At 37.5% G+C, this 18,735-nt stretch overlaps 1 protein-coding gene across 1 annotated transcript in view; it reads right to left on the bottom strand.

Moving 5' to 3' along the window:
* Positions 1-18,735, bottom strand: part of adam12b (ADAM metallopeptidase domain 12b) — a 94,088-nt gene that overhangs the window by 73,550 nt on the left and 1,803 nt on the right. Inside the window, exons 2-3 of the mRNA XM_088635102.1 lie at positions 4,387-4,508; positions 1,725-1,798 (exon numbers count right to left, since the gene is read on the bottom strand). Of these exons, the coding sequence (XP_088491228.1) occupies positions 1,725-1,798; positions 4,387-4,508 (196 nt within the window). The remainder of the gene's footprint in view (positions 1-1,724; positions 1,799-4,386; positions 4,509-18,735) is intronic.

Below are 18,735 nucleotides of genomic sequence, written 5' to 3'. Positions count from 1 at the left end.
TCTATTAACAGGCCAAAGGAATATACATGATGAGCAGATCCCAGTAAATCAATTTATTTAAAAGGCGTTCCACATGTGAATCAAATCCCACTCCTGTGGATACCTCCCACACCCTTAAGGGTATCTAAATATCTCCCAGTGAGCGTGTGTCTGCTAGTTTCCTCAGAGGTGAAAACCTCTTTAGCTTCCTGGGACCACAGCTGTCGACTCATAAGATCATTGGAATGGTTACAAACAAGAGGAGTCTATTGTATGTGTCGATTGCTAGTAGCTAGCTGATCTCTTCTAGCTGTTTCTAGAAAAATATCTGAGTTCAGCTTCACTGAAATGGCTGACCAGCTTATTCCAGATTCCTAAAGACCTTTGTGAGCAAAAGTGCCTCCTGTTCTTGGTTTTAAATGTGCTTCTTCACAATTTTCACTTGTGTCCTCCGATTCATATTTCACAGTTCAGAGTAAGTCCATTGGACGGACTTCGTCAGTGCCTCTTAATAATCTCAGAAGGGATAAGACTGTAGATAAACCATATTTTCAGAATATTCCTGAAGTAAATAAGCAGAATTTGAGAAGCTTTTTTCACACCCTGGCAACATTTTCTGTATTTCAAGAAAGATTTTTGAAACTGAACACAGTTTGACCACAAATAAGACAACACAAAGTGCTCCTTATTTGAAGTTCTATTAAAACTGGATCATACTGACAAACAAACAAGAACAGATAAATGGCTTTCTCTGTTTTGGAGCAAATACTTTTTATATTTATTAAATTATAACAATGTCACAAGAATCTCAGTTTTCACAAACAGTGAATGTTTTATAATTGACTTTTTAAAGAAAAAAAACTTGTGTTATTGGGATCCTAGTTTATTATGTGGCTTTATTAAACCAAAAAAAAAAAATTGAAAAAGCAAAGAGATAACCTCTGTCCTGCAATCATGTGTACTGAATTACAAAAACAAAAAGTCAAGGATTGTGTCAAGTTGTGGACTGCTACCTGCTAGAGTTGCTTTCACCGACCATCCGATAACTGCTATGGATATGACACCCATTTGGACCTTCCAAAGTCCAGGTAAACAGAGATGTCCCAGTGACACATTTCACACACAAGTACACCATTAGTAACTCACTAACACTTCCAAACTTCACACTAAACATTACTTTCCAAAATTTTACACTAGTGCTAAAAAAAATCCTAATGAACTGCATAGGAGGTTATATGCTCCAGGATTGCCAAGGGCTATTTATTTGTATTACTGTTCATCATAATCATGGGCTATGGCTATTGTGGAAAAAAATATCACAAACCATTGCTCCAACAGCCTTATGGTCTGCATTAGAGCATCAAATCTTCCTATTGCTGTGATTTTTCAACTTCGGTATGCCTTAGGAATTTAATTCTTTTTGCTTTTTCATATGAGACAAATTATAATTAGTTGTGCCTGAAAAAGGAAAGGAATAATGAAGGGAAAACAAACCACATTCACCAGCACCTCATTTTTATTAACTCTTGTCTTTCAAGCTCTCTTGTTTCAAGAGACTAAACACAAATGCAGCCAAAGGCTGTCTGTACTTGTGATAGAAAAGAAAGCTTATCAGAACTGTATTATATAGAGGGCCACAACCCCTGTTATAGCCTGGGGCACCACACATGTCACCAATTTGTAATCCAGAAATGCCTACTTCAAACATTTTGTCTGCATGGTGGAAATGAATTAGAAACACTTACTCATTTTTCTCAAGGGCCAGGAGCAGCTGTTCACCTTCAGCTTCAATCAATAACTTCACAGACGCAGGATGGCTCTGAAACAAAATCAGAGAGAGAAGATAGCATTGCGCTCATTTGCAAAACCTTTGACTTGAAAAAGAAGAGAAGGTGGAGGGAGAGAAAAAAAACCTTCCCATTTCCAAATTAGTCAAACTTATTTTTTTACTTGATTCTCCTTCATCTTTCAAGGTACAGTTTTCTTTTGCAAATATGCCTTCACAGTCAGACCTTAATACTCGTGAAGAGTTATGTAGCCTTATTGGACAGCAAGCAAAGGCTTTGCAGTTCATAATGTAAATACTACTTTAATAAAAGACTTTCAAATGTGTCTTCTATCCTACAGTATGTACTTCAGAGACTGCAAAGTACATTCCCTCTTCTCTCTCTTTGCATAAATATGATTTCTATTCACTCTTGATTTAACAAGCACAAATGTAAGTAAAACCTCAAATTATAATTTAATAAGAGGGAAATGCATGGCATACAAACTAATTTAAATTTGCTACTACTTACTGTATACATTGCTCAAGATATAAAGGCAAACTTCATGAGCAGAATTTATGGTCATGACTCAATAAATTGCAATACAGAGCTGTATTCTTCCTAAACTTTCACCACCCCTGAGTTATGTATCCTGAAAAGAGATTTGGTAAAATGAAAATGGTGGGGGTCACACTTCATCATGACACTTCATGACACACTCTCCCACAGAGCACCAAGAGGGATTTTGGGTAAGCTCTTCCCATGTGTACACAACATGCATGAGTACCCAGAGGCCTAGCCAGCGGCCTAGCCTATCTGCTAGCAGATAAACCCTGGGAATCCTGTCATAGAATGAATAAATCAACATCCACAACACTTAGAGGACAGAGGGAAAAAATCAGATTCTTCTCCACTTCCCACATAGTTTTCCACACAAGCAGATTTGTCACAAAGCTCCATGTATTCCTGTCAGAAAACACTGAAGCGACCGTAAGTGGTGTACTTACTGAAAGTACTGAAATAACTTATTGACAAAATAACACAAATCTGGACAGGTGAACTTTGTATTTGCCAGATTAGTCCAAGGAGATTAACTAATGACTACTGTAGTTGCCTCATGGGCGGCACAGTAGCGCAGAGATTAGCTTTGCTGCCTCACACAGCTGGGGACCTCGGTTTAAATTCTTACCTAGTGTGCTCTCTGCTTGGACTTTGTATGTTATTCCCGTGTTTGTGTGGGTTTCCGCTGGGTGATCTGGTTTGCTTTCACTGTCCAAAGATCTACTAGTAGGTTAATTGGATTCTAGGAAAACTGGTCTGGGTGTGAGTGTGTGTGTTTGTGTCTATCTGTGCCCTGCGATGGACTGGGGTCCTGTTGCTTGTGGCCCAATTAGATGAAGCGGTTAGAAAATGGGATGGACAGTTGCCCTAACTCTGTACCACCTCACTATTATCCAAAAGGCGATACATCATATACTACATACCTGTAATGATGGAAGTAGTGTACATGAGGAAAGTAGAGAAGGAAACTCACACTTAGATTTTAAAAGGGATTATTTTAAAACAGTGCATTGGATTCATCTGTAACATTTTTACTTCACAAGGAAAAGTGTCTTCCACACAATAACCAGTTAATTTAAACCTGGTTAAATGCCTTCTTCTGGTCATGGATCAGTTCAATGTGGTTAAACAATAGTGGCTGTATTTTGTCTTGTTTTTCCTATGAACACTTTAACTGTGATCCACTTTCACCCACACTCGCAAGTTACAATAAGTTGCCATAGGGCTACATTTATTTAGAAAATGAATTAAATCTATTTGGCAAACCATTTAAAAAACTTTAATGTGATCTTCATGTTATCCAACAGTACTTACAGCTGTAGGAGTTTTTTTAATGCTTTTTTAAAAGAATCTGGCTGCTAACGGGGATATTTTTCTTCAGCAAAGTAAAGCTTTGTATGTTAAGGAAAAAGCTGTAATTAAAAAAAAAGTCAAATTCAACTCATTCACCTATGATATGTCTGCATAATAAATCTTGGAAAACCTATCCTATGTTTTAATCACTGGTAAGAGTGTTATACACCCATCTTATAAAAGTCTGGCACATTTTCTCCATGCACAGTGGCTCCTGCATTTCAAACATTTCATTAAGGTTCCAGAGAAAAAGTCCAAGCTGAAAGCAGTTTTCTTACCACAAATTCAGTTGTTGAACATGTGCTCAATTTGTAAAAGATCCCATAAAAATTAAATGTTCAGAACATGCTGAAATGCATAACCACAGTTTTCTGAGTACAATTTATGCATGTGCACAGAACATAATGCACTATCATCCATGATATAAAGAATTGCTTAAACATAAAGGAAATAGCTTTAGAATGTTTAGAACTGAAGAGTTTGCTCATATTATAGCACAGCTGTGAATGCATTTAAAAGAGCAGACAGTATTAACTGCAAGACTGAGAAAACACAAGACTAAATTAAAAAGCACATTTAGCATACATACTGCCATAGTATTTATAGCGAAGAATGTTTTCTCCCCTTAATCTTTTTTCACTTTGCAGCAATCCAAACAATGGTGTATAGTACATCAACTGACAATAAATCCCACCTGAATCTCACAGTACAACTTGTAGGCCTTTACCTTGAAATGCAGCTCACTGATTGGTTTATGCTCTCCGTCTTCTATGAGAAAAGGAACAATTGTTTCGTAGTTTCCCAGTTTTTTTAATGTCCTCTGCTGCCTTGATGCATCCAGTATATTTCCTAGACAAAAAGGAAAGCAATACCATTAACAGTATATAATAATAGTATATAATAGTATATTGTTTCTGCTTATTTAGCTATAGTAAACCGAGCATCAAAACATGTATGCCTACAGTTCTGTATATGTTTTTAGAAAAGTTCAAATATAGATTTTAGATATTGATTAAATGTTTCTGGTGCCATTTTAATTGATCAACTAACTGGCTGTGATACACTCCATTAATTTTGGCTGTTGTATACAGTAAGTACTAAACTACCTCACTAGTAGGACAGATAATTGGACATGGGTAAAGAAGTGATTTAACCTGCTGAAGGTTAAGCCTGATGAAAATACAGAAAATCTCAGATAGCAACCAATATGCTCTACTTACAAGAGAACAACACTTTTGTGTCATTGTTATGTTGGAACAACAGTATGTGAGAACTTGCCAGCAGCAGAGCCAATTCATCTTTAGCAGTGAACACTTTAGCAGTGCGCAGACCACCCTGATGGACGTCATCGAGTGTGGCACAGACATGCAGAACAATATGCTAACTGTTGTGTAGACTGACTGATTGATGGGGAGGCACAACATGAAGGCCTGGAGAGGAAGGAAGGGACTCTACCTGTAGAGTCATTGATTTGCTACTGCCTGCATGGTGCCACAATCCTCAAGGCTTGCAACCTCACTTGCAGGCCCTCAAGAAGAGAATGTGACAGTTATGTTGTGAATGCCCTGATCTCCACACATTTCTAAGTGGTATCTATGGTTCAGAGACCAGAGAACAGGAACATGCTTTTCAAGGTTCCTGAACAAAAATCTTGAACAAAAATATTTGTTTTTTCTCATGTTTTTCCGACCCAGCTGAGTTTACCCATAGCATTTAAGTTGGGAATTCACTCTTTTATTCAAACCATGGGTCTCCAGTTCCATGGACTCGAGAATTGTTAATGTAGTGCCCATCCATAAAAAGGGTGACATAATTGAACCAAGTAATTATAGGCCCATAACACTTATGTCTATTACACATAAGTTATTAAACCAATTCCAGTAGACTCGCATTTTTACACGGTACAGTAGCTACATGTAGGTTCCTGACATGGCGTGTATGCCCAAAATAGCGAATAATCAGAACCGCCTTACACCCACCTATTTTCCTCCTTTATACAAGTTAAATCAATCATAAGTGTATTAGTATTTGTATGTATGTAGTTTAAAGTATTATGAAACAGTAATATGGCAAATACAGTACTGTACAGTATACAAAATAGATGTAATAAAATGCAGGGAACACAGCAGATGCACAGCTCTCACAAATATCATTCTCTCTGTCTCTAATTGCATGAACTGAAGATTAAGTCTTGTCAAACATATATGCCAAACCAAAGAGTAGCACAGGTGCATGCCACACCAGATTTGAATTGAATTGTTTGATTTTTCATTTATTTTGTATATAAACAAATATTTTGCATAAAATGCAGGTCTACTATATTAGAACTAAAAGATCACCTAGAGGGAAATAACAGGGAACAGTCAACATGAATTTAGGAAAGGACAGATCTTGCATCTATCTTAATTAACATTCATATAGTTATTTGAACAAATAACAACAGTAGTACACAAACAGGCACACTCACAGCATACAATATATTGCATTTAGATTTTCAGAAGGCGTTTGATAAAGTTCTTAAATTACAAGTATTAGGTATTCGGGAGAAATGTATATATTTAGACTGAGAATTGGTCAATATAAAAAAAGAGTATAGATAAGTGGGGATTATGTAATTAGTGGAGTACCACAGAGTTCAATATTAGGACCAATGCTCTTCCTAATTTATATCAATGAGCTAGATTCTGGTCTACTAGTGTAGCTTCCAGACCATACCAAAACAAGAGGGTTAGCAAGTACTATACAGTACCAAGATACAAAAATCAATCAGAATCTTCTCTGGAATTAATCAACGACATTCGTTCCAGGGTTTCCTTAAAATGAATGGTTCCTGTCTAAACAACGACGTCTTCATTAGCACCTTACTTGTTTCGTTTCTGGCAAGGAATTGTTGCCATTTTTTATCTTATGTTTAGTTCTTTATGTTTATTTCTCCTCCCTGAACTGGGAACTGGGAATCTTCTTAGTTAGTCGCCGAGCTCTGTAATTGGTTGTGGAGGGAATTGTTTGAATAATAATAATAATAATTAATAATTGCTTACACTTATATAGCGCTTTTCTGGACACTCCACTCAAAGCGCTTTACAGGTAATGGGGACTCCCCTCCACCACCACCAATGTGTAGCATCCACCTGGATGATGCGACGGCAGCCATAGTGCGCCAGAACGCTCACCACACATCAGCTATCAGTGGGGAGGAGAGCAGAGTAATGTAGCCAATTCATAGAGGGGAAGTATTAGGAGGCCATGATTGGTAAGGGCCAATTGGAAATTTGGCCAGGACACCGGGGTTACACCCCTACTCTTTTCGAGAAGCGCCCTGGGATTTTTAAATGACCACAGAGAGTCAGGACCTCGGTTTTACGTCTCATCCGAAGGACGGCGCCTGTTTACAGTATAGTGTCCCCATCACTATACTGGGGCATTAGGACCCACATGGACCACAGGGTGAGCGCCCCCTGCTGGCCCCACTAACACCTCTTCCAGCAGCAACCTTAGTTTTTCCCAGGAGGTCTCCCATCCAGGTACTGACCAGGCTCACACCTGCTTAGCATCAGTGGGTTGCCAGTTGTGAGTTGCAGGGTGATATGGCTGCTGGTGAAGAGAGAATAATTAGGAATGATCCATTATTGCTGTTATTATTATGATTATTATTAAACCTGTAGCCTTCAAAACCTATGGCCCACTCTAGTTGAGAAGAGCAATTAGCTCTGCATTAGTACCAGTGCAAATATGCATTAAGAAAGTGATACATTCCCATATGTCTGTGAGTGTGAGATTGTATGTGAGTGGGTGTGAGTGCACATATGTGTTTGGGCTCGGTGAATGTTTTTCCATGATAAACAGAGATGTTGAGAGAGCCTCCTTTTGTCTCTGACTGTTCCCTCTTCTCAGTCTGCTGGGCCTGACCACAGGAGCCATTCCACGCCTCCTGCCCCCCACCAGCCACATTAACTGCAGTACTTTTTCCACTCCTCTCCAGCTCAGTGGGAAGCTCATTGTTCTAAAAGCAAAAATCCTCTGACATTTGTTTTGACAAAGCACAAACAAACAAAGACAAAGACGTGTAAACAGCCCAGCCAAAATGACCGTGAAAACCTGCTGCACCAGAACGTATTTAGATTTGTACAGTATGCAAGCTAAAGTAATAGGGAAAAAATCTCCTTGGGTATAAAACATTTTCTTCTTTCACATGCATAAAATAATGATAAGTGGTCTAAAGATACTGAACATTCATCTGACTACAGTCAGATTTAAGAAACATGTTAAATCTTCCACTGTTGCCATTTACATTACTATTGTCATAATACTTTTTGAATATACTGTAACATTACTGTATGTGTAGAACATTTCCTGTCTAATAACAGTCTTGTTAGTTTAGCTTCAAGATCAGTTTAAAAAGGGGGCAGTTTTGCTAATGTGATGCATGGTAAGAATTAATACTCAGCTGTAAATATTGTAACTAGAGTGTAAAAATAAGTCTCAGACTAATTTATTTCCCCAAGCATGGCTATTTGTTAAATTTAGTAATCTATAAAAAATTCTGGTTGAGGAAAGTAGCTAAATCTTGTAAAAAAGGCTAGTTAAAGAAGCCACAGGCTGTAATAAGGCTTCAGTGGAATTAATACCAGCACCCCGGCATCCACATTTATGTATCCTGATGGTCATATCATTGCTAAATACATTTTTTGTGCATTATTTTGTGTTACAGAAATGGAAAGAAGTTGCGTAATGTAAGTCTAAGTTAAATTTAATATATGGACAATGTTTTGTAATACTGGGGGTCCCTTTGAAATCATCATCACAGTGTATCCAAGCTTCCAATCTCCCTAGCTGTTTAAAAGATGGTTTCTCTTAAGTCTTGGAAATCTCAATTGCTTAATTATTCTCACATGCACAACATCTCAAAAAGGAAGTCTGAGGAATTACGGAAAGAAGTTCCCATATTTTTGGCTGGCAAACAGTGGGTTATGGCAGCCGCAACCCTTTCCCAGAGCTCGCAATTCAACAAGAAGCCTTGTGTTATTTTATAAAACTCAAGAGTGTCACATGCTACAGTACATGTAGCGTTTTACTCACTGAAAGGAATCCAAAGTCATAAATTAATATTTTTAGCCCTTTGTTTAACTAGAGAAGATAATTGATAAAAGGTTCTTATTTTCAACGATGACCTGAAATCAGCAAAATAATTCTTTTAACACTCTTTATTTTTGTCTCCATTTAGATGGTTATTTTTAATCTACTCTTAAGAAAATAAAATTTAGCAGTCCTTTTTTTGCTGATAGTCTTTTGACTTTAGAACACCCTGCGAAGTGATGTATTTTCCAAAACAAATATATAAGCATAGTGTGAAGAGCGCAGTGTTTGTAATCAGTTTGAGATATTTTTATTTTCCCCCAATATATTGAACCCTTTGTGGATATATAAAGTTATTTATAGTTATATTTATATAGTTATATATATAGTTAGAAATATATAGTTATATTTGTGGATAATCACTATGCCAAAAAAAGGTCAGACAAATATTGCACCTTTTAGACGGATATTGGAAGATACTGAACTTCAACAGGTTAGATATTTTGGTCTGCAACAAATATTGAAACACATTACAGATCATATTCTGCATTATTCATGAATACTGTAGCGTTAATGCAACAGGCAAAATTATAAAGTAGTACAGAGAAAGTGCTACAGGACTTTATGCAACTGATCAGACCCAATCACCCTGCTACAAAGAGAGGAAATATTAATCCAATTGTAAAAATGATTAAAGAAAAAAGATAGAATGCTTCAAGTGCACACTTGACGCAGATAATTATCCAAGATGGGTATTGCTAGTAATTAACTCAGTAGCTGCAATTAACCTGTATGGAAGATATGAACCACCTAATGGAGTTTGACATTTATTCTGCACTGTATACAACCCTTTGTGCTTGGAAAGCAGAACAAACCCATTTCCTGATATGTACTGTAGAAAGTTTAAGGAATTACATACTGGTTATGTTACCATAGCATTAAATTGGCATGCATCTGAAATTAATGTATAATTCCCAATAAGTGAAGGGTAGCCTATTTAAAGACTCACAACTCCTTTGAAAGCGGCACTGGAGGTTTTAAGGGCAAGACTTCAAAATGTGATCAAAAGCAGTTCTGAGAGTCACACTGTCTTTGTTGGAGCTTTAATCCAATCTGAACGTTTTGAGATGCCTAGACCCAAAAAAAGAGGGCAATAAATCTCCCATTTAAATTAGCACTTCTTAAACCCCATTTAAAGGGCCTTTCGGGTGCCAAGTTTTGTTTAAGTTGTATAATGCAGACCAGACATTTCCTCTCTTTTCTTACCTTGTACCAAGAATTATTCAAAAACTATGCTTTGGCATCAGTGCCTTCTTTACAGAGTAAAGTACAGATTGACTGACTTTTCAAGAGAACCTCTGAAAAACCATATATCTCACAGCACAAGGTGATCTGTTCATCAGAGCAAGTGATTAAATATAAAGAAAATCTTTGTTTTCTCGGAATACTTTAAAGCAAGAAACAATAGAAAAAGCAGGAGTTAGTATGAGCAGACACGGAAAACAAATATTAGAGTCCTGTCAGTGTAGTCTAGTCTACCCTGCTAACTTTGAATTTGCTTTCTCTACTGGGACGGAGTTCAGGAGGTCAGAGCAGCGATATTCATGGAAAGATTTACTATTCCTTATTCCACAGCAATGAGGAGCACCCCGGGCACTCCCAGCTGGCTGCAGCAAGATCACGTAGTGCACTCCAAAACTGAAGCAGATGGGGCCTGAGTTTGAGGTCTTCTTTCAAAGACACCACAGGTTCTGCAAGAGTTTTTGTGCCCTGAATAAGACCATACAGTAATCAAATTTAATTATGGTACAGAAACAGTGAAAATCCTATTTACACCATAGGCAACTACCCAGATCATTTCGACAATAAATTAAAACAGTTTCCTTGTGAGTAGTGGCCCTGACTTTTATATTCTGATACTTATACTGTCCTTCCTTGACCTTAATTTAGTAAGGGAGACATTTTGGAAATTTAAATTGGAATAGCTGTCCATTCACGCATTAATCATACAGTCCCAAGACTCAATGAGGTAAGCACTGTTATTTGGGAGTTTTTTAGATTCAGACTATGATTTTAGTAAGGAATAGTCTGGAAGTGTTTAATGTCCACAGGCTGTACTCCTCCTTACCTTGTTGAGTGATAACGCCTCAATAGCTGGTAGAAGTGCATATGGGGTAATTATAAAGCTAAACCACAAAACGGGTGTTAATCTTGGATTCTTTCCATCTCAAACATCTCTGCTGGTAACATAAGACTGAGTAAATACCCAAATACCCAAAGGTCCCCATAAAAGCCAGATCTCGTGAGATAATGCTGAAAGGAGAGCCTGCCCTGGAGGGATCGCCCATACCCTGTCATTACGGCACACTGATCCCAGAGGAGCTCCCAGAACCACAAGCTATCTTTCTCCCTGCTGGAATAACACCGGAAACATGTATTAAGTGGTCTTACCACCTTGTTTTCAACAGGCCATAATCCATGTTGAAGAGATTCATACAACCTCCACACCCACAGCTGAAGCACCTGCTGTTTCTTCTGTGTTATCTTCTATATTGCCTTGTTCTGATCCCACCAAGCACATTCCTTCATCACGCTGGGGAATCAGAAATGGGCTTACATTCTGGTTGATTTTCCAAAGTTCAAGAAAACACTGCAACAAGCTTTCAGTCTTGTGACAGATAAACATAAATCAGAATGTCTGACTCATGGTGTTATCTGCAATGTAAGTTGCATTTTAACAGGGATTTTAATACAAAGAAAAAAAAATCTCAGCTTCCATATTTGGAAGAAAATTAAGTGAAAATTAACAAAACTGACAAAGAATAGAACAATGCAGGCCTTCTGTTTCTTTCCTAAATTTGGACATCTTAATTCATATCAAAACACTGTTTCTCTAAAAAGCTATCTACAGTACTGTTTTTCTACAGTTCTGAGTCTGTATGCCAGATAGGTTATAAAAATTTTAAGCATCACAATAATAACAGTTATTATACTCAGTCCTCCTGAAAATATCTTTATATTATATCTTTGAAAGGAGATAATAATTGGCATTGGACAGAAATAACAACAAAAATACACATTTCCTCAGAATTCCAGGTCTGATGTAATCTCCCAAAAATAAGTTGTGCAGAAATGCTCCCTCTATTGGACATTTTGACTAACACAGTTCTTCAAATTCTACCAGTTTGAAGAATCTTCAAGACTGACAGGTCCAGGAAGCTGAGTTTATGCTTGCTTCAGCATTATCAATTATCAAAATGATATCTGTGTCAGCTAGCTGGCACTGACCTCACACTGAAAGGTCATTACAGCAGGGTTCTGGGAATGGTGCTGATATCGCTCATAAAATTTCACTGCTTACAATCTACAGCTGGTATCCTGCGGCAGTCGGATTGCTCCTGTCTGTGAGCTTCTGTAATATAATTGTGTGAAAGCCCTTAATCTGGAGCTAATAAAGGATTTCATTTAGAAAACCATCTGACTCTTGTCGGTCATGGAAAGCACATGCTTTGGCAGGGACTCAAAGCGAAAATCCAGTCAAACTCAGACATTTGAAGAAAGCGTTATCTTAGTCACCCATATGCTGTTTTTTTAAATCTATATTAACAGCCGCAATGACTACAAAAATGTTTCAGCTCTCTTATAATGACATGGCTAATGTGCAGTGGATGACAGCAGGACGTCAGTGGCAGCAGCTTTGTGCTCTTCTTTTTCTGTCTTATTATTACAGCTCCTGACTAAAGAAAGCACTCACTAATAAATCTCAGCCAGTGTCATGACATCAATATCCTACAATACTTTCATCAGACGCATAAAGAAAAAATAAGTCCTGAGCATCTCAAGGGAATGCATAGACTGACAAGCAGACACTTCACCTCAATGTCATTTTCTAGAGTGAAATATAAAACATATAGCTTTGTCTCATGGCTTTGCGTCTGCATCCCAGAAGTGTGTTAGGTGTTGATGTGATTTGAGGATGCAGTGATGAGACCCTTCAGTCCTCAGGGAAGGGAAGCAGCAGGCTTCATACAGTATGTGTGTGTGTGACATAATCACTGGGTGTATGGTTTGGTCCGCCACAAGACCACAGCTTCTGAGCAGAGAGCATTTAGCAGGTCAAAGCTTTGGTCACCACAACCACAAAGATTCTGTTTTTTTGGGGGGTAGCTGGAAACAGAACCTTCAAATACAGAACTGTTTGTAAAAGCCCTGTTTTTTCTTTAAATTTCCACATTACCCGCCTGTCCACTTCTTTATGGACTGTGCAAGGTCTGCAAAAAGAAATTTAAATGTAGCATCAGAAACCAAGCCAGACGACAAATACGAACTGTACCCCATCTGACACCCAGCACTTGCATCAAGACTTCACATTAATAGGATATTTTCATGTTTCAAATGCAACAGAGCAGAATTACTCATAGGACAATTACTGTATGAGCATAAAAAAATCACAGATTCATATTTCTGTTTAATTTTCCTTCTGATGATTCTGTGAGGAGCATTAAACTCCCAGTTAAACCAATCCAGTAAAAATGAAATTATTATTCTTGGGTTCAACAGTTATTTAGAAGGGATCTCTCAATACTTGAAGTAAAAGAGAAAAGGCAACAGCTGAACTCTGACCTTTGTAGCACATTTCTGTTGAGAAGGGGAAACACACAATTTGACTATGCGTCTTTAAGGGGGTTGTGCATGATCCACTTAAAGGCTTTCCATGCACAGTCATAGATTATTCTTTCTCAGTTTTTACCTTAAAGCGTTCAGCAGTCCATATTCACCAACATTAGCTATTGTTTTTTAATCTACATAATTTATATCACTGCAGACCTTTTCACTGGAACACAGTTATCTGTAAAGAACCCATACCACAGTTCCTTTTTGCAATTCATACCAGACTGGTGGTCTTTTGAGGGAATTTTTTTTAAAATAAATTTACAAAGGTTTATAAAGACCCAGAACCATTTAAAGGTAAAACTTGGCATTCAAATTATTTGTAGCATGCATTGCTTTGGAGTTTCACAACGTGCATTTGGAGAATTTGTTTCACAGCTCAAAAGTTAAAACTGTTGTGCTTTTCCAGTTCTAATGAGTCGAAAAAAATTGGCTTTCATTATTTGGTCTGTTCTTCTCCATCTTGCCAATTTCTGAGAGCTTCTTTATAAACACAGTTCTCTACAGTAAACCTGTTTCATTTAAATCCTTCCTCTTGACTTCAGACAAATAGCTTTTGTTAGCACTTAAAAAAAATAAATTGCTATGTGACTAAGTAGGGAATTTGCAAAGGCTATACTTCAAAGCATTAGTGTCACCACTTATTCTAATAGGGAGAAACTGCTAATAAATTAAAAAAACAATAGGACTAAACATCTTAAATACAACAGCGCTTTTGATTCTAATTCATAAAGTCCCAAATGCATTTAATCTAAAAAACAGATTCAAATACCCACATACTGTACCACAGAGAGCAATACATGCAGATTGAATGAGAAAACTTGGAATGGGGAAAGAACATTTTTTACAAATGCTAGCAGAGTCCCCAGGCATGTTAAACCTAGTTGGCTGTTTCTGAGCTTTATGTGCTTTTGTTAACGTTGCACTATCCACCCAATCCACCCATACATTTTCTGACTACTTCTTCCAATTCAGGGTTGCAGGGAGCCGTATCCTATCCCAGCAAGCAATAGGCACAAATCAGGATACACCCTGAGTGGGACGCCAATCCACACAGAGGAGACAGACACAAACACACAAATACAAACTCACACCAGGTCCAATTTTCTAAGAAGCCAATTAATCTACCAGTTTGTTTCTGGACTGCAGGAACAAACCGGAGCACCCAGAGGAAACCCATGTGAACATGAGGAGAACATACAAACTCCATGTAGATAGGACCCTAGGTCCAGAAGTGAACTCGGGGCCCCCATGCGGTGACACAGCAACGCTAACCACTGGACCTCTGTGCTACCAAGGTTGCAAGTGCTTTTTAAAATATACATTATTTGTCATGAATATGGGGCACCACAGTGGTGCGCTTCCTGAAGTCCCGACAGTTTGGGTCAGGACTCCGTTATGGACAGTAGAGTTTGCATATTATCCTGCGTTTACATCAGTTCTTCCCAGGCACTCTGGTTTTCCCCCACCTCTCATAGACGTACAGAGTTCAAGAGTTTCTCCATTTCACAGTGATAATGAACTCCTGGATATGGAAGACTGGATAAACAGTCAAAAACATATTCACAGAGATGTAGCTCACAATTTTTTGTGATCACATAGTATTTTTATTAGTATACCATATACTGTACTGCCGCTGGAGAATACATACATTTACTTTGCAGGACATCTCTGTTCCCTGCTTTGCTGTCATATATTATTACAACCTTTTACCCTCTGATGCTCAACAGATTACTTTTGAACAGCATAATGCTAAACAGATTTAACCTATATTTAACCATAACCTAATGTATATGTTCTGACATCAACAACAGTCAATGCACCTTTTGAATTCTTGATGCCCAAATTCATTTGTAACTTGCTTATTTTCCATTTGCATATTTAGAAATTATTCAAAATTTGAACATGCACAAGTATCTCAGAGTATGAAAACAAAAGGGGAAACTAAGAGATAGACAATTAAGGCTTTTTAAAAGGTTAGGTTGTCTTTCACAGCTTTCAGAGTTACCTTTTACCTTTTCCATACTTAATGACAGAAACATTAATGAAATACAATCAGGTAAGTCCCTGAAATGTTCTTGATTTGTTATTGTTTAGTACTTGAGTTTTGTTATTCTGAGGTCTTTGGCACATCTTACATTGGCATCTAAGTATCAGCTTTACTTCTCTCCAAGTAGTTTTACTCAACTCGTTCACAAAACAATCTTCAACACATAAAAATTCAAGAAGCATTATAGTGATATAACAATAATGACATACTGTATATTAGTGACTCTTTTCTGTTTTATTCTTTCTATTTTAATGATAATATGTCACTGTGCGCTGCAAAAAAAACAACAACTGCATTTCTCAGACGTTAACTTAATATTTTTAGTTTATTACCATCTGGGTTCCACAGAACATAGATAGATGTCTTAATTATGCTGGGACACAATTGTTGACATTAGCACTTTTCAGTACCTTCTGATATAACTAAGCCTGACAGGGAGGCTAATTGTTCAGTGAAGGTCCTTTCCCTGGAGGAGGTGTTTGAAGATTAAACAATTAATTCAAAAACACTAGAAAGAACTACCCCAAAAGGGTTTTCAGGCTATTGGTAGAGGCAGTGTTAGGAGTAAGGGGTAGATGCTGCATTTGATTAAATTAATTCCCTCGATCAATAATTACATTATGGTTCTTTTCATTTGAAATAAAATGATGGGTAGCCACTACTGACAGTAACTGCGCACTGATATTTTAAAGCAGACTATCAAGTTGAATTGAATTACAGCATGTGCTTATAAATACAGATGATCCACCATCATGTCTGACTACTGTTTAATTGATCCACCAGGACAACCTAAAGCAGCCATCAGATCCCTCATAAAAATACAATCAGCTGCTCTATTCATAATGTCAATGCATTGATTCATAATGAAAGAATGCTTAACCTGGGACCACATACATTCCTGGCATAAGGAAACGACAATATATGCTAAGAGTATTCTGAAATACTGCAGATGTGGAACATTTTGGTGGGGAACTGCATTTCTGCTTTGTATTGCCTTCTCCATTTAGCCGTCTCCATGCAGAAGTTCATGCCATTCTGACGGCTACTGTGAATTGATAGTGCCTTCCAACTGTCCAGCCGCCAATGTGCTTCCAATGTATGTCTTCAAACAGGGTAGCCTGAATACCCTCTGCCAGTATGTACAAACGATGGTGTACATGAAAACAAGCAAGTGAACTCAGATTTAAGTAGCTGTACTTAATGCCTTTCATAAACCTAAGATTTCCTAAGAAAACATCTAAGACGAACAGCCTTAAGATAGCCTTAAAGGTCATCATGATATTTAAACCATGCCCTGCCATCAAAAGTTGGAAAACGACCTTTATGTTATGGCTGTTTTCTATAATCTATAAACACAGTACCTTCTCTTTCTACGCCCCAAAGCACTTAAATTCTAATTCTATCCCTAAGGAAATCAGAGAGTCGCCTTCTCTGAGCACTTTCAAGACACAAAACCTTCTTCTTAAGAAGGGCTTTTTTTAACTGGTTCTGTGTCTGCCCCTATGCTTCCCTATTGTATTCCAAACCCTTATTGTACTTATGTAATTCTGCTGTCACCGCTCATTGTGTGCGTTTCTTCCTACTGTAAAGCACTTTGAGAAGTCACTTTTAAAGGCACTATTTAACATGAATAAGTTTATTATTATTTATTCCAGTAGATTTCATATTTAACAAAGTGCTTCTCACTCCTGGCTTGAATATTCAATGTAAAACAGTATAGGCCCGGGTTCTTAAACCATACTCTAGGTCTAGGCCCAGAGCAGACCCACTGGGTCATGAACACCTCACCTTGGGGCCGCACCATTCACCATTCAGGCAAGGCCTGAACCTCCATTTCATCTCCTACTTGAACATTTTACCCGGGCATGTTCGCCACCCAGGAAAAATGATTCATCATAATGCAGTGAGCTGTTACTTTAGATGTTTTACTAGAAATGCTTAAGAACACATGGTTTAAAAATACATATAGTTTATTTTGAGATATGTTCACATACCTCCAATAAAAGACAGACAACATCTTGATCTCATAAACACATTTAATGGACAACTAGATCATAGAAAGTGTGAGGATGTACAGTAGAGGCAGGGAACATCTGAATAAATATTTTGTGTTGCTCTGTCTGGATATGCTTGTTTCTTACATGCTTGATAAACTTTTTTTCTAGTTTTAAGCAAACTCCCTGGTCAGTTTTCCACATTGCCTGTTACTGTCATGGGAATTCCCTTGATCTCAATGACTTCAGATAGATATTTTGCTTTTGAAGTGGAGGGGATGGGGGTGGATAAAAGTCAGGGTATCGTTGAATAGTTTTCAAAGCCGGACATCAAATTAAAATAGTACAATAATTGACTAACGCATAAAGGTTAGAAAGGTGATGTGTTAATATAATAAAAGTATGTTTGTTATTATTATTGTTGTTATTATTATTATAATTGTGAAATTGTTTTGAAACAATATATTTTGCAATTGCCCTTTTTGATATTAAATGGAATTCATTAACTAAGAGGCTTTGGAACAGTAAATTATGTGGATACACTCAACAGCTGACAAGTAGATTCTGCGTGGAAACTAATGAGTCCTGCACACTGAACTGAAACCGGTTTTACAACAGCACCTCTGGCTCTGAGGCTCCCTGGGAAGCCAAAGTGCTCAGCAGACCTGGTCACCATCAGCTCTAAAGGCCATGGCTGATTTACATTAACCACAGTAAACCATAGTACATTAATCTAAAGAAATAATTGGTAAAGAACTGCTTTTCCACATCATTAGCAGATAGATATATATTCTATATTTTGTCTTCATGGTAGCAAAAACGATGGTGTTTTTTGACTCACGTGTCCAAAATGTATCCAGTGCACTCCACTGACCGCTATGTCTCTACATTTGAAGTTACACATGTGTTTCTTTGATGCCAGTTACAGAAGTGTTCAGAGTTATATAGGAATTGTACCGTACAATTAACAGAGAGGCAATAAACTACCACATACAGTACTACAGTACATATCACAAACATTATTAGACTTCAAAAATGGAAAACCTTTTTTATTTTACACTTGCAGTTATCCATCATACAATATAACTCCCAGCAAGTAATTCTTTACATTTTAGCATTTTCCTAGAGACATGTATTTATTTATGCCTTTGCAAACCTGAAACATAAAGCATTTATAGAGCTCTGGACTACATTGCTGGTGACGTTTTGAATTGTTTGCAGTGCAGATCTAAAATATTGTGGGTGGAGAAACAGTTCATGTTAGCAACATGTTCTTCAGATGTAA

The sequence above is a fragment of the Lepisosteus platostomus genome, chromosome 6 (genome assembly GCF_059453375.1).
Source record: "Lepisosteus platostomus isolate fLepPlt1 chromosome 6, fLepPlt1.hap1, whole genome shotgun sequence".
Classification (NCBI taxonomy): Eukaryota; Metazoa; Chordata; class Actinopteri; order Semionotiformes; family Lepisosteidae; genus Lepisosteus; species Lepisosteus platostomus.
This window is presented reverse-complemented; position numbering and strand designations above follow the sequence as displayed.